At 46.8% G+C, this 15222-nt stretch overlaps 1 protein-coding gene across 2 annotated transcripts in view; it reads left to right on the forward strand.

Annotated features, from left to right (window-relative positions):
- The first annotated feature begins 4964 nt into the window (after positions 1-4964).
- rcn1 (reticulocalbin 1, EF-hand calcium binding domain) overlaps positions 4965-15222 on the forward strand; it is a 41851-nt gene continuing 31593 nt past the window's right edge. The window contains exons 1-2 of one of the 2 annotated variants that reach the window (XM_063061637.1): positions 4965-5119; positions 5194-5456. In XM_063061637.1, coding sequence (XP_062917707.1) covers positions 5203-5456 — 254 coding nt within the window. In that variant the 5' untranslated portion in view covers positions 4965-5119; positions 5194-5202. The remainder of the gene's footprint in view (positions 5120-5193; positions 5457-15222) is intronic. The other variant, XM_063061638.1, reaches the window with a different exon arrangement.

Raw genomic sequence — 15222 nt, forward strand, 5'->3', positions numbered from 1 at the left:
TACCTTCTCCCTGGTGGTGGCAATGAGAAGAGGGCATGTCCTGGATGACGAAGGTAATTAATAATGAGTGTGGAAATTTGGAAGCATGACACAGGCAGGCACAAAAAGAGTGGAGATGGGGCCAGAATGAGAAAGAGGGGGGTGAAGGTAGAGACAACTTCCGGAGAGTGATAAGCATTCTGTCCTCTCCTTGTTACATCATCAGATTATTGTTGGACCTTGGTCCTTATTTACCTGCAGATGTTTTTTTTTGCCCTTGAGAATAGCGGACAAAACTCGGCCCATCATGAGCACAGCCCTCCCCACCACTGACGGCATCTACACAGGATTATTTCTAGGATCTCCTGTTGTTCTGACCAGATCAGCCTTGACACATTCTGGTTGAGAAACCAAGAGTCTCTTCAACGACACTAAATATGGTGGCCTCCAGCCGTTGTGAGGTCTGCAGTTTCTAATGAATGAGTCATCAGACCAGTCGAGAGGCAATGACTGAATTGAGCTTGCTCTGCTGATTCCATGAATCCTTCATTGTCACTCCATCTTTCCATTACCACCATCGTCTAATGGCCAGATTGATGGAGGAGGCAAAACAGAAGAGGTGGTGGTCAGTCTGTATTTCATTAGGAGTTTGGGGAGACTTGGTACGTCACCAAAGACACTCACAAATTTCTACAGATGAACGGTGGAGAGTTTTCTAACTGGTCGCATCACCACCTGGTATGGAGGGACTACTGCACACACTCAGACAGAGCTGCAGAAATTGGAAACTCAACCAGGTCCACCGTGGGCGCTAGTCTCCCCAGCATCGTGGACATCTCCAAAAGGCGTTGTTTCAAGCAGGTGGCACCCATCATTTAGGACTCCCATTGCCCAGGGCATGCCCTCTTCTCATTGCTACCCTCAAGGTAGAGGTACAGGAGCCTGAAGACATGCACTCAATGTTTCAGGAACAGCTTCTTCCCCTCCATCATCAGATTCCTGAATGGACAATGAACCCCTGAGTATGACCTCACTATATTTTGCTCTCTTCTTACCCTACTTATTTAATTTATTCATTTAGATATATGGTACACTATAGCCTCCGCCAGCCTTTGAGCTGCACCACCACCACATGGGCGATGTGAACAACCAGCCACCTTCTCACCTGGACTTTGACAGAACCTAGCAGATGCCATGTCTGTATAGAGGTGCATGGAAGAGGTGGTGGTTTCATTCTGACACAGGCAATGTGAACAACCAGCCACCTTCTCACCTGGAATTTGACAGAACTCAGCAGGTGCCATGTCTGGATTGAGGCGGAACAGAAAAGGTGATCTTAAACACAGGGTCTTTATGGATTGAGCTAAGAAATCGCAGGGGTAAAAGGACCCTGATGGCAGTTATTTATAGGCCTCCAAACAGCTGCAGTGATGTGGACTACAAATTACAACTGGAAATAGAAAAGGCTTGTCAGAAGGGCAGTGTTATGATAATTGTGGGGGATTTTAACATGCGAGTGGATTGGGAAAATCAGGTCGGCACTGGATCTCAAGAGAGAGAATTTGTAGAATGTCTATGAGATGACTTTTTAGAACAGCTTGTATTGAGCCCACTAGGGGATCGGCTGTACTAGATTGGGTATTGTGTAATGAACCAGAGGTGATTAGAGAGATTGAGGTGAAGGAACCCTTAGGAGACAGTGATCATAACATGATTGAGTTCACTGTGAAATTTGAAAAAGAGAAGCCGAAATCTTATGTGTCGGTATATCAGTGGAGTAAAGGAAATTACAGTGGCATGAGAGAGGAACTGGCCAAAGTTGACTGGAAAGGGACACTGGCGGGAAAGACGGCAGAGCAGCAGTGGCTGGAGTTTATGCGAGAAGTGAGGAAGGTGCAAGACAGGTATATTCCAAAAAAGAAGAAATTTTCGAATGGAAAAAGAATGCAACCGTGGTTGACAAGAGAAGTCAAAGCCAAAGTTAAAGCAAAGGAGAGGGCATACAAGGAAGCAAAAATTAGTGGGAAGACAGAGGATTGGGAAGTTTTTAAAAGCTTACAAAAGGAAACTAAGAAGGTCATTAAGAGGGAAAAGATGAACTATGAAAGGAAGCTAGCAAATAATATCAAAGGGGATACTAAAAGCTTTTTCAAGTATATAAAGAGTAAAAGACAGGTGAGAGTAGTTATAGGACCCATAGAAAATGACGCTGGAGAAATTGTAATGGGAGATAAGGAGATGGCGGAGGAACTGAATGAGTATTTTGCATCAGTCTTCACTGAGAAAGACATCAGCAGTATACCGGACACTCAAGGGTGGCAGGGAAGAGAAGTGTGCGCAGTCACAATTACGACAGAGAAAGTACTCAGGAAGCTGAATAGTCTAAAGGTAGATAAATCTCCCGGACCAGATGGAATGCACCCTTGTGTTCTGAAGGAAGTAGCTGTGGAGATGGCGGAGGCATTAGCGATGATCTTTCAAAAGTCGATAGATTCTGGCATGGTTCCGGAGGACTGGAAGATTGCAAATGTCACTCCGCTATTTAAAAAGGGGGCAAGGAAGCAAAAAGGAAATTATAGACCTGTTAGCTTGACATCAGTGGTTTGGAAGTTGTTGGAGTCAATTGTCAAGGATGAGGTTACAGAGTACCTGGAGGCATGTGACAAGATAGGCAGAACTAGGGCTTTACTCTTTGGAGAGAAGGAGGATGTGAGGAGACAAGATAGAGATGTACAAGATAATAAGAGGAATAGATAGAGTGGATAGCCAGCGCCTCTTCCCAAGGGCACCACTGCTCAATACAAGAGGACATGGCTTTAAGGTAAGTGGTGGGAAGTTCAAGGGGGATATTAGAGGAAGGTTTTTTACTCAGAGAGTGGTTGGTGCGTGGAATGCACTGCCTGAGTCAGTGGTGGAGGCAGATACACTAGTAAAGTTTAAGAGACTACTAGACAGGTATATGGAGGAATTTAAGGTGGGGGCTTATATGGGAGGCAGGGTTTGAGGGTCGGCACAACATTGTGGGCCGAAGGGCCTGTACTGTGCTGTACTATTCTATGTCTATGTCTAACTCAGCATGGATTCCTTAAAGGAAAATCCTGCCTGACAAACCTATTACAATTTTTTGAGGAAATTACAAGTAGGCTAGACAAGGGACATGCAGTGGATGTTGTATATTTGGATTTTCAGAAGGCCTTTGACAAGGTGCCACACATGAGGCTACTTAACAAGATAAGAGCCCATGGAATTACGGGAATGTTACATATGTGGATAGAGCGTTGGCTGATTGGCAGGAAACAGAGAGTGGGAATAAAGGGATCCTATTCTGGTTGGCTGCCGGTTACCAGTGGTGTTCCACAGGGGTCCGTGTGGGGCCGCTTCTTTTTACATTGTACATCAATGATTTGGATTATGGAATAGATGGCTTTGTGGCTAAGTTTGCTGACGATACGAAGATAGGTGGAGGGGCCGGTAGTGTTGAGGAATCGGAGAGTCTGCAGAGAGACTTGGATAGATTGGAAGAATGGGCGAAGAAGTGGCAAATGAAATATAATGTTGGAAGGTGTATGGTTATGCACTTTGGCAGAAGAAATAAACGGGCAGACTATTATTTAAATGGGGAAAGATTTCAAAGTTCTGAGATGCAACGGGACTTGGGAGTCCTCGTACAGGATACTTAAGGTTAACCTCCAGGTTGAGTCGGTGGTGAAGAAGGTGAATGCAATGTTGGCATTCATTTCTAGAGGAATAGAGTATAGGAGCAGGGATGTGATATTGAGGCTCTGTAAGGCGCTGGTGAGACCTCACTTGGAGTACTATGGGCAGTTTTGGTCTCCTTATTTAAGAGGGGATGTGCTGACGTTGGAGAGGGTACAGAGAAGATTCACTAGAATGATTCTGGGAATGAGAGGGTTAACATATGAGGAACGTTCGTCCGCTCTTGGACTGTATTCCTTGGAGTTTAGAAGAATGAGGGGAGACCTCATAGAAACATTTCGAATGTTGAAAGGCATGGACAGAGTGGATGTGGCAAAGTTGTTTCCCATGATGGGGGAGTCTAGTACCAGAGGGCATGACTTGAGGATTGAAGGGCACCCACTCAGAACAGAAATGCGAAGATTTTTTTTAGTCAGAGGGTGCTGAATCTATGGAATTTGTTGCCACAGGCAGCCGTGGAGGCCAAGTCATTCAGTGTATTTAAGGCAGAGATTGATAGGTATCTGAGTAGCCAGGGCATCAAAGGTTATGGTGAGAAGGCAAGGGAGTGGGACTAAAAGGGAGAATGGATCAGCTCATGATAAAATGGCGGAGCAGACTCCATGGGCCGAAGGGCCAATTTCTGCTCCTTTGTCTTATGCTCTTATGGTCTTGTGGGTAAGGATGAAGAGAGAATAACTGAGATGGGGATGTGTCTTTGATTATTTTCACTGCTCCCCCAAGGCAGTGAGAAGCATAGACTGAGTCAACGGAGGGGCCTCTGGTTGGCAGTGATGGAGGCTGCAGAATATTGGAAAGGCAAGGCAGCTGAGGGAATTTGGAAAAATAGGAGCCATTTCTCTTCTGGGAGCCAGAGTGGGCCATGAAATGGTAGGGTGGATAGGATGAGGGTTAATAAGTCCTCAAAGTTGTCGATGGTGGCGAAGAGCAACAGGCGCGCATGAGTTGGAATCATGAAGACTTGGTTAAAAGTTTCTGAAATAGATAAACTCAAATGGAAATAGAATTAGGGGCGGAGACTGTAATTAGTGACGGCTGAGTGTATCTAATATCTCGGACACTGTTCATGTTTCTGATGGGCTATACACATACAATTTGGATTCCAGAGAGGGGCCAGATGAAAAGCCGAGAAAAGTTGCCGAGCACTACATTGACACCTCCAGCGCTTGCAACGTGGCGAAACCAGCCCAGGCGGATTGGCGGACGCGGCCTCTGGCCAATCGGAGGCGCTTTAACAAAACCGCACGCCGCAGCCGTAGCCGCAGCCAGAGAGCCGATGGTTGAGTGGCTGAGGCCGGGATCGGGGGGAAGCCAGCGGAGGGACGCAGCAGCCGCTGGGTTTGAACGAGCGGCTACCTGCATGGCACCGATTTCACAGAGCGCGCATTAAGAGGCGTCGAGGGCTGTTTAAATTTAATAACAGGTACAGTATTCACCCGGAAGGAGGTGGGATGTTAAATGGGGCAGAAGCTTTTGATTTCCTGAATCGTATCACAGTGTTTGCTTATGCAGGGCTCAGAGCTTACAATGTATCCCGACGCGAGCCGGTCAAGGGGACTGTATCTGCTGCTGCTCTATGTCACGGGGGGCTGCCCCAAGCCCACCCTGAGGAATGAGCGGGTCCACCAGGATCCGGCACTCAGCGAGAAGCCGCACCAGGACTCGGCCAACTTCGAATACGATCACGAGGCCTTTCTGGGCAAAGAAGAAGCCAAGACTTTCGACCAGCTGAGCCCCGAGGAGAGCATCGAGAGGCTGGGGTAAGCCGCGCGGGAGGGGTGGGTGTTTCAGCAGTCGCTGCCGCTGCTTCTAGTTTCACCAGCTGAAGACAGGGTTGGATTTCAGCCCCGGCGACGCTCCGCATTGTTGTGACCTTTATCACTAGTTAAATCTGTGCACCGGGTTAACGTGACGGGGCGCCGGTGTAGGAGAAACCTTGTCGAGCGCTTGCCGTTAGAAACCCCGACGTGAAACAAACGGGAGCGAGTTTGACTCACAAAGTTTCCGATTGCTACTGTTATAAAAATCCCCCGAGAGCAGCGTGTGGAGAAGTGTCACGTTAACACGAAAACGTGGCAATGGGCTGTTTTCCAGGGATCAGCTGTCTCTGACTCCCAAAAAGGAAAAGGGGAGTGTGGACCTTACTGTATGTTTAAATAGGAATCCAGGATATGGATTTCCGTAGACCCTTCACCACCATCGAAATGGCCCAATAAATTCCTGTGAGGCACAGACAACGTTAAGGAATACAAGCAACATACATCAAAGTTGCTGGTGAACGCAGCAGGCCAGGCAGCATCTATAGGAAGAGGCGCAGTCGACGTTTCAGGCCGAGACCGACTTCCTATAGATGCTGCCTGGCCTGCTGCGTTCACCAGCAACTTTGATGTATGTTGCTTGAATTTCCAGCATCTGCAGAATTCCTGTTGTTTACGTTAAGGAATACGGCAGTTAATTTTGCTCCAACAAACAGCAACGTTGGTACGGAAGCTATTACAGCGCCAGCGACGCGGTTTCACTTCCCACCTCTGTCTGTAAGGAGTTTGTACGTTCGCCCCGTGACCACTGAGGTTTCCTACGGATGCTCCTGTTTCCTCCCACAGTCCAAAGACGTACGGGTTAGTCGGCTAACTGGGCGGGGATTAATTCAGACTCAGGTTTAATAGCAGGGGCGTATGTTGTGAAATGTTCTTAACTTTACAGCAGGAGTACAATACGATACATGATAAAATACAGGGGAAAAAATGAACTCCAGTAAGTATATATGTATTTATATTAAACAGTTAAATTAAATAAGTAGTGCAAAAACAGAAATTAAAAAAAAACTAGTGAGGTAGCGTTCATGGGTTCGAAATCCATCCAAAAGTTGGATGGCAGAGGGGAAAGAAGCTGTTCATGAAACGTTGCCACACACACAAAAAATGCTGCAGGAACTCAGCAGGCCAGGCAGCATCTATGGAAAAGAGTACAGTCAACGTTTTGGGGTGAGACCCTTCAGCAGGAACACTTGTTGAGTGTGTGCTTCAGGATTCTGCACCTCCTCCCTGGTGGTAACAGTGAGAAAAGGGCATGCCCTGGGTGGAGGGTCCTTAATGATGGACAGTTTCTTTTTGAGCCACTGCTCCTTCGAGAAGTGTTGGATACCACGGAGGCTAGTTGGTCACATGGGTGTAATTGGGCAGTACTGGCTTGTTGGGCCGAAGGGCCTGTATCTGTGCTGTATCTGTAACCACTGATTTACTTCACAGTGATCCAGACCTTCGGATTTTAAGAACATAAGAAACTGAAGCAGGCGTAGGCCATTCAGTCCCTTGTATGTGCTTTGCTGCTGGATCACAGCTGATCTTCCCTGCGCTAATCCTTTATCACCAAACAGTGAGTTGAATACATTCAGTGCCTGAGCTAGAGAAACGATCCTGTCTGGGTGCTCCACAGCTCAGTGAGGCAACCGTTCATGTTCAAATGCAGCTTATTGTCATTCAGCACATACACGTATACCACTGAAACAAAACAATGCTCCTATGGACCAAGGTGCACAACACAGTACATATAGCTCACGCACAACACATAGCTGTAGAACGTTGTAAACTCAGTCATCTCCATCATGGGCACTAGCATCCAGGACACCTTCGAAAGGTAATGTCTCAAAGAGACAGCATCCATCATTAGGGTGGCACAGTGGCGTAGTTGGCACAACACTTTGCAGTACCAGAGACCTGGGCTCAATTCCCACCATGCTTTAAGGAGTTTGTGCATTCTCCCCATGACCGCATGGGTGTCCGCTGGGTGCTCCTGTTTCCTCCCATAGTCCAAAGACCTACTGGTTGGCAGGTTAATTGGTCATTGTAAATTGTCCTGTGATTAGGCTCGGGGTAAATCAGGGGTGGTTGCTGGGTAGCTCGGCTCGAAGAGTCAGAAGGGCCTGTTTCACACTGTACCTCAATAAACAAATAGATCATGAACCCCCGTCACCCAGGACATGCCCTCTTCTCATTGCTACCGTCAGCCTGAGGACACAGACTCAACGTTTCAGCTTCTACTCTCCACTGTCAGATTTCTGAATGGACGATCAAACCAAGAACACTACCTCAGTACCTTTCCCTCTCTTTTTGCACTAGTTATTTAATTTTCTTTTTTTAGCTATACTTATCGGAATTTACAGTTTATATTATTATGTATTGCAATGCACTACTGCAAGAAAACATATTTCACACCATATGTGAATGCTGTCTAAGTTGCATGCCATCTTGGACAATGTCTCCCATCCACTACATAATGGACTGGTTGGGCACAGGAGTACATTCAGCCAGAGACTCATTCCACCGAGATGCAACACAGAGCGTCATAGGAAGTCATTCCTGCCTGTGGCCATCAAACTTTACAACTCCTCCCTTGGAGGGACAGACACCCTGAGCCAATAGGCTGGTCCTGGACTTATTTCATAATTTACTGGCATAATTTACATATTACTATTTAACTATTTATGGTTTTATTACTATTTATTATTTATGGAGCAACTGTAATGAAAACCAATTTCCCCCATGATCAATAAAGTATGACTATGACTATATCCCAGTGATAGTAACCTGATTCTGACTGAACCACAGAGTAATATTGCTCCTCCCAGGACCTTCAACAAAATGTCCGTTACACAGACCAGCCTCTATTCAGATGACTGTCGGTATTTTCCATTGCCTTTGGGAAAACAGCCAAGACAATTAAGTGCCCCTCCCATCCCAGTCATTCTCTCTTCTCCACCAGAAAGTCCCAACAGCTCAAGAACATGTACCAACAGGCTCAAAGACAGCTGGTCTTCTGCTGTTATAAGATTATTACACAATAAAGATGAGCTCTTGACCTCGAAGTGAATTTATTATCAATGTACATGTATGCCACATATACTACCCTGAGATTCATTTTCTTGCAGGCATTCACAGTATAACAAATAAATACAGTAGAATCAATGAAAAGCCACACACTAGCAGTGACTGACAAACAATTAAGGTACAAAAGACAACTTTGCAAATACAAAATAAAATAATAAATGACTTAGATATAGGCATCCATTAGTCTCATGAGACCATGGATTTGCGCCTTGGAAGATTTCCAGGGCGCAGGCCTGGGCAAGGTTGTATGGAAGACCGGCAGTTGCCCATGCTGCAAGTCTCCCCTCTCCACGCCACCGATGTTGTCCAAGGGAAGGGCATTTGGACCCATACAGCTTGGCACCGGTGTCGTCGCAGAGCAATGTGTGGTTAAGTGCCTTGCTCAAGGACACACAGGCTGCCTCAGCCAAGGCTCGAACTAGCGACCTTCAAATCACTAGACGAACGCCTTAACCACTTGGCCACGCGCCAACACAATAATAAATGACTATGTAAATAAATAATATTGAGAACATGATTTGTAGAGCCCTTAGGTTGTAGAATCACTTCAGAGTTGAGGTGAGTGAAGTTATCCATGCTGGTTCAGGAGCCTGATGGTTTGAGGGGTGATAACCGTTCCTGAACCTGGTGGTGTGGGACCTGAGGCACCTGTACCTCCTGCCCAATAGCAGCAGTGAGAAGATGACATGTCCTGGATGTTGGGGGGTGTTCCTGATGATGGATGCTGCTTTCCAGTGACAGTGCTCTTTGTAGATGTGATCAGTGGTGAAGAGGGCTTTTCCTTTGTTGGACTGGCCTGTATCCACCACTTTTTGGAGGCTTTTCTAGGGTACTGGTGTTCCCTCACCAGGCTATGATACTTCAGTCTACCTCGCTATGGCCCTTGCAATTTATTCAACTACCTGCACTGTTCTTTTTCTGTTACTTCAACACTTTATTCTGTATTCCGCTATTATTTTTCTCCAGTACTGCCTCCTGCACTTGTGTACGGAGTGACTAGATGGCATGCAGAAAGAGAGTTTTCACTGTATCTTAGTACGCGTGGCAATAACTTACCAGCTTCCACTGCCATCTTTGATTGAGGAATTTTAGAGATACACTTTGGCTGAAGGGATCTCTTCACAGGCCTGAATACTGATCATAAACACAGGAGATTCTGCAGATGCTGGAAATAAGAGTAACATGCTCAAAATGCTGCAGGAACTCAGCAGCATCAATGGAAAAGAATAAACAGTCGATGTTTCAGGCCGAGTCCCTTCATTAGGACTATACTGCTGTCTTACTTCGTCACTAGGACCCCCTGGTTCCAGACTGAGGGGAACATTTTCAAAACATCTACCCAGAAGAATTTAATGTGCTTCAGCAAGATGGGTTCACTGCTCTCTAACCTACAGAAAGTATAGGTAGACCGTGCTTACACCTGTTGTCTCAGGTCAGTCTGTTGGACTGTAGCCACACTCCTTTCTACAGGCTGTTCCTGGCTCATGAGTCACAGTTCAAAGTAGCTTTATTATCAATGCAACTCTGAGATTTGCATTCTTACAGGCTGCCACAGAACAAAGAAACCCAATTGAGTTCATTCAAAAAGAAGGCAGTCAAGCAGTCAATGTGCAAAAAAAAAGAGAAACAAATTGTGTAAGCAAATAACATTCAGAACTAGTTCAGGAAGGTGAGTTCACAGCCACAAAGCCAGTCACAGCCGATCCAGGAGCCCGTTAGCTGCAGGCCACAACCTCAGTTCAGCGCAGAGATGAACAAACCTCGCTGAGCATCGAGTTGAACTGGCCAGTCTCTCACCTCCAGCCACGACAGCTGACCTTTTAAACCTGGCTTGGCGCTTAAATCAGCCGAACAGAAGGTCATACCTCACTCTCGGGCCTGGGCTCTGCCACTCTGTTACGCTCTCGGGCCCGGGACCCACTGCTTCGGTTTGGTCCATACCTGACCTTTCCCGTCTGGCCCGCCACTTAAATTGGTCAAACATCGGCTTGCCTCTCACTCTCAGGAATCAATTCCATTTTTAAAGATTATAATTCAAGTTTGCCCATAAATCAGTACACAATAATAAGTTGATATGTTAGCCATATCTCTACAGTTTTGTTACTAATGGCATCAAGAGCACATAAGACTGATAAGAAAGAACAATTATTAAATGCGGAGGGGGAGAGAGAGAAGAAACTCATTTCCTGTCTCTGTCTCGGCATGGTTAAGAAGGCTTATGGTGTATTGGCCTTCATTAGTCGGGGGTCTGAGTTAAAGAATTATGAGATAATGTTGCAGCTCCATAAAACTTTGGTTAAACCACACTTTTATTTCATTCAGTTCCGGTCACCTCATTATTGGAAAGATGTGGAAGCTTTAGAGAGGACGCAGAAGTGATATACCAAGATACTGTCTGGATTAGAGAGCATGTCCTATGAAGATGTACTGAGCTAGCTAGGGCTTTGCTCTTTGGAGCGAAGGAGGACGAGAAGTGACTTGATAAAGGTGTACAAGACGATAAGAGGCATAGATTGAGTGGGCAGCAGAGACTTTACTCCCAGGGTGGAAATAGCTAATACCAGGGGTCATAACTGTATGGTGATTGGAGGAAAGTATATTGGGGAGGTCGGAGGTAAGTTTTTTTTAACATAGAGAGTGGTGGGTGCTTGGAACGTCCTGACAGGAGCGGTGGTAGAGGTAGATATGTTAGGGACATTTGAGAAACTCTTAGATAGGCACATGGACGACAGGAAAAGGAAGGTCTAAGAGAAGGGTTGGATTGACCCTAGTGTACATGAAAAGGTTGGCACAATATCATGGGCTGAAGGGCCTAAACTGTAGAATTTTATATTCTATGTTCTAATTTGCACAGCGAGAGGGGAGACATAACAAAACAACTCGCTGGTGTTAAATGTCTGTCGATTTGTGCCAGTCATTCTCTAATTCAATTTAAAATTGCACATCGTTACTATTTGACAAAAGAGAGATCGTCTAGAATATTTCCTAATGTAAATAGTCAGTGTGATAGATGTAAAACTGAGATAGCTACATTGGCACATGTGTTTTGGTCGTGTTCTGTATTGAAACAGTTTTGGAAATCTATTTTTTCTACAATTTCTAAAGCCTTAAAAATCAATTTACAACCTAATAAATCGACAGTTTTGTTTGGTATAATCCCTCAATATATTCACGGTATTTCTATATCAGACCACCACGTAATTGCATTTGTCACATTATTGGCTAGAAGGGCTATTTTATTAAAATGGAAAGATGCCTCTGCTCCCACTTTGATACAATGGTTCTCTCCGGTGATGTTATGTCTCAGTTTGGAAAAAATTAGAAGTCGAACTTTTGATCCTACATTTGACTTCGAGAAATGTCTTATGCTTTTCTGTCCCAAGAAGAAAATAAAAAGGAATGCAGTCCGCGCACGAACGACTGCCCCACACTTTCGCTCCCCATCTGGAAAGCAGAGGCCGGCCGAGCCCGAGCCTGAGAGCGCCTGCGCGCTGATGTCACTGCGGGCGAGCAGCCATTTTCTTGGCCGGGGAGCTGAAGCCGGAGAGGGATCGGGCTGCGAAGGGTAGCGCTGCCGCTTCCGCTCCACGTATAGACCCTCTCCGACTGAGCGTCTGCTTTTAAATAAACATAACATTCATTTTTAAATAGAAGTAGGGGGAACAGGGACACTCTGCTTTGTGGGTTTTTCTCTGTGTGAGCGTGAATCGGTCGTCCCACTGCAAGCCAGCAGCGAGCACGTCATTGAGCGATGGACGAGAAGGCGTTCACCAAGGAGCTGGACCAGTAGATCGAACAGCTGAAAAAGTGGGGTTCTTTTGCCCGTTATTATTATTTGATTTGAGTTAATTAAGATGGTCCTTTTCTGATGCTTGGGTATATGGATTTGGTTGGTGGATTGATGTCTTTTTTTTATGGAAGCTTGTATGGCGTATAGCTCCGGGTTTGTGCCCCAAATGGGTTTTTTTTCCCCTGTTTTTTTTTTATTAGGGTTTTTTTTTGTTTTAGTTAGTAGGGGTTCTTTTTTCTTTCTTTCTTTTTTCCAATAAAAAAATAGCTTTAACATTTTAAACGCAAACAACAGGAATTCTGCAGATGCTGGAAATTCAAGCAACACACATCAAAGTTGCTGGTGAACGCAGCAGGCCAAGCAGCATCTATAGGAAGAGGCGCAGTCGACGTTTCAGGCCGAGACCCTTCGTCAGGACTAACTGAAGGAAGAGTGAGTAAGGGATTTGAAAGCTGGAGGGGGAGGGGGAGATGCAAAATGATAGGAGAAGACAGGAGGGGGAGGGATAGAGCCGAGAGCTGGACAGGTGATAGGCAAAAGGGGATACGAGAGGATCATGGGACAGGAGGTCCGGGAAGAAAGATGGGGGGGGGGTGACCCAGAGGATGGGCAAGAGGTATATTCAGAGGGACAGAGGGAGAAAAAGGAGAGTGAGAGAAAGAATGTGTGCATAAAAATGAGTAACAGATGGGGTACGAGGGGGAGGTGGGGCCTAGCGGAAGTTAGAGAAGTCAATGTTCATGCCCTCTCCACTGACACCCCCAGCCTCCCCCCTCCCCCCTCTGATCCCAGCTCTCATCCGTGCCGGGTCTTTACCATCCCCTCCGACCTTCAACTGTCGGAGGCAGAACGCTCTGTTCTCAGTAAGGGCCTCACATTTGACCCCTTCGCCCACACCTCAGCGAGTTCCGTGTTCGCCACGATGCGGAACTTTTCTTCTGCCGTCTCCGTCTCCGAGCCTACTTCTTCGGCAAGGACTCTTCCACCCCCACCGATGACCCCTTCTCTCGTCTTCAACCCTCCTCTTCTTCATGGACACCCCGCTCTGGTCTTCTGCCTGCTCTGGATCTCTTTATTGCCAACTGCCGACGGGACATCAACCGTCTCAACTTCACCGCACCTTGTCCCCATTCCAACCTCACTCCTTCGGAACGCTCTGCTCTCCACTCCCTCCGCACTAATCCTAACATTATTATTAAACCCGCTGATAAAGGGGGTGCTGTTGTAGTCTGGCGTACTGACCTCTACCTTGCCGAGGCACAGCGACAACTCGCGGATACCTCCTCTTATTTACCCCTTGATCGTGACCCCACTAAGGAGCACCAGGCCACTGTCTCCCACACTATCAACGACTTTATCCGCTCAGGGGATCTCCCATCCACTGCTACCAACCTTATAGTTCCCACACCCCGCACTTCCCGTTTCTATCTCCTACCCAAGATCCACAAACCTGCCTGTCCTGGCCGACCTATTGTCTCAGCTTGCTCCTGCCCCACTGAACTCGTTTCTGCATACCTCGACACTGTTTTATCACCCCTTGTTCAATCCCTTCCGACCTATGTTCGTGACACTTCTCACGCTCTTAAACTTTTCGATGATTTTAAGTTCCCTGGCCCCCACCGCTTTATTTTCACCATGGATGTCCAGTCCTTATATACTTCCATCCCCCATCAGGAAGGTCTCAAAGCTCTACGCTTCTTTTTGGATTCCAGACCTAATCAGTTCCCCTCTACCACCACTCTGCTCCGTCTAGCAGAATTAGTCCTTACTCTTAATAATTTCTCCTTTTGCTCCTCCCATTTCCTCCAAACTAAAGGTGTAGCTATGGGCACCCGTATGGGTCCTAGCTATGCCTGCCTTTTTGTTGGGTTTGTGGAACAATCTATGTTCCGTGCCTATTCTGGTATCTGTCCCCCACTTTTCCTTCGCTACATCGACGACTGCATTGGCGCTGCTTCCTGCACGCATGCAGAACTCGTTGACTTTATTAACTTTGCCTCCAACTTTCACCCTGCCCTCAAGTTTACCTGGTCCATTTCCGACACCTCCCTCCCCTTTCTAGATCTTTCTGTCTCTGTCTCTGGAGACAGCTTATCCACTGATGTCTACTATAAGCCTACTGACTCTCACAGCTATCTGGACTATTCCTCTTCTCACCCTGTCTCTTGCAAAAACGCCATCCCCTTCTCGCAATTCCTCCGTCTCCGCCGCATCTGCTCTCAGGATGAGGCTTTTCATTCTAGGACGAGGGAGATGTCTTCATTTTTTAAAGAAAGGGGCTTCCCTTCCTCCACTATCAACTCTGCTCTTAAACGCATCTCCCCCATTTCACGTACATCTGCTCTCACTCCATCCTCCCACCACCCCACTAGGAATAGGGTTCCCCTGGTCCTCACCTACCACCCCACCAGCTTCCGAGTCCAACATATTATTCTCCGTAACTTCCGCCACCTCCAACGGGATCCCACCACTAAGCACATCTTTCCCTCCCCCCCCCCTGCATTCCGCAGGGATCGCTCCCTACACAACTCCCTTGTCCATTCGTCCCCCCCATCCCTCCCCACTGATCTCCCTCCTGGCACTTATCCGTGTAAGTGGAACAAGTGCTACACATGCCCTTACACTTCCTCCCTTGCCACCATTCAGGGCCCCAAACAGTCCTTCCAGGTGAGGCATCACTTCAGCTGTGAGTCGACTGGGGTGATATACTGCGTCCGGTGCTCCCGATGTGGCCTTTTATATATTGGTGAGACCCGACGCAGACTGGGAGACCGCTTTGCTGAACATCTACGCTCTGTCCGCCAGAGAAAGCAGGATCTCCCAGTGGCCACACATTTTAATTCCACATCC

Source organism: Mobula hypostoma, chromosome 11 (genome assembly GCF_963921235.1).
Source record: "Mobula hypostoma chromosome 11, sMobHyp1.1, whole genome shotgun sequence".
NCBI lineage: Eukaryota > Metazoa > Chordata > Chondrichthyes > Myliobatiformes > Myliobatidae > Mobula > Mobula hypostoma.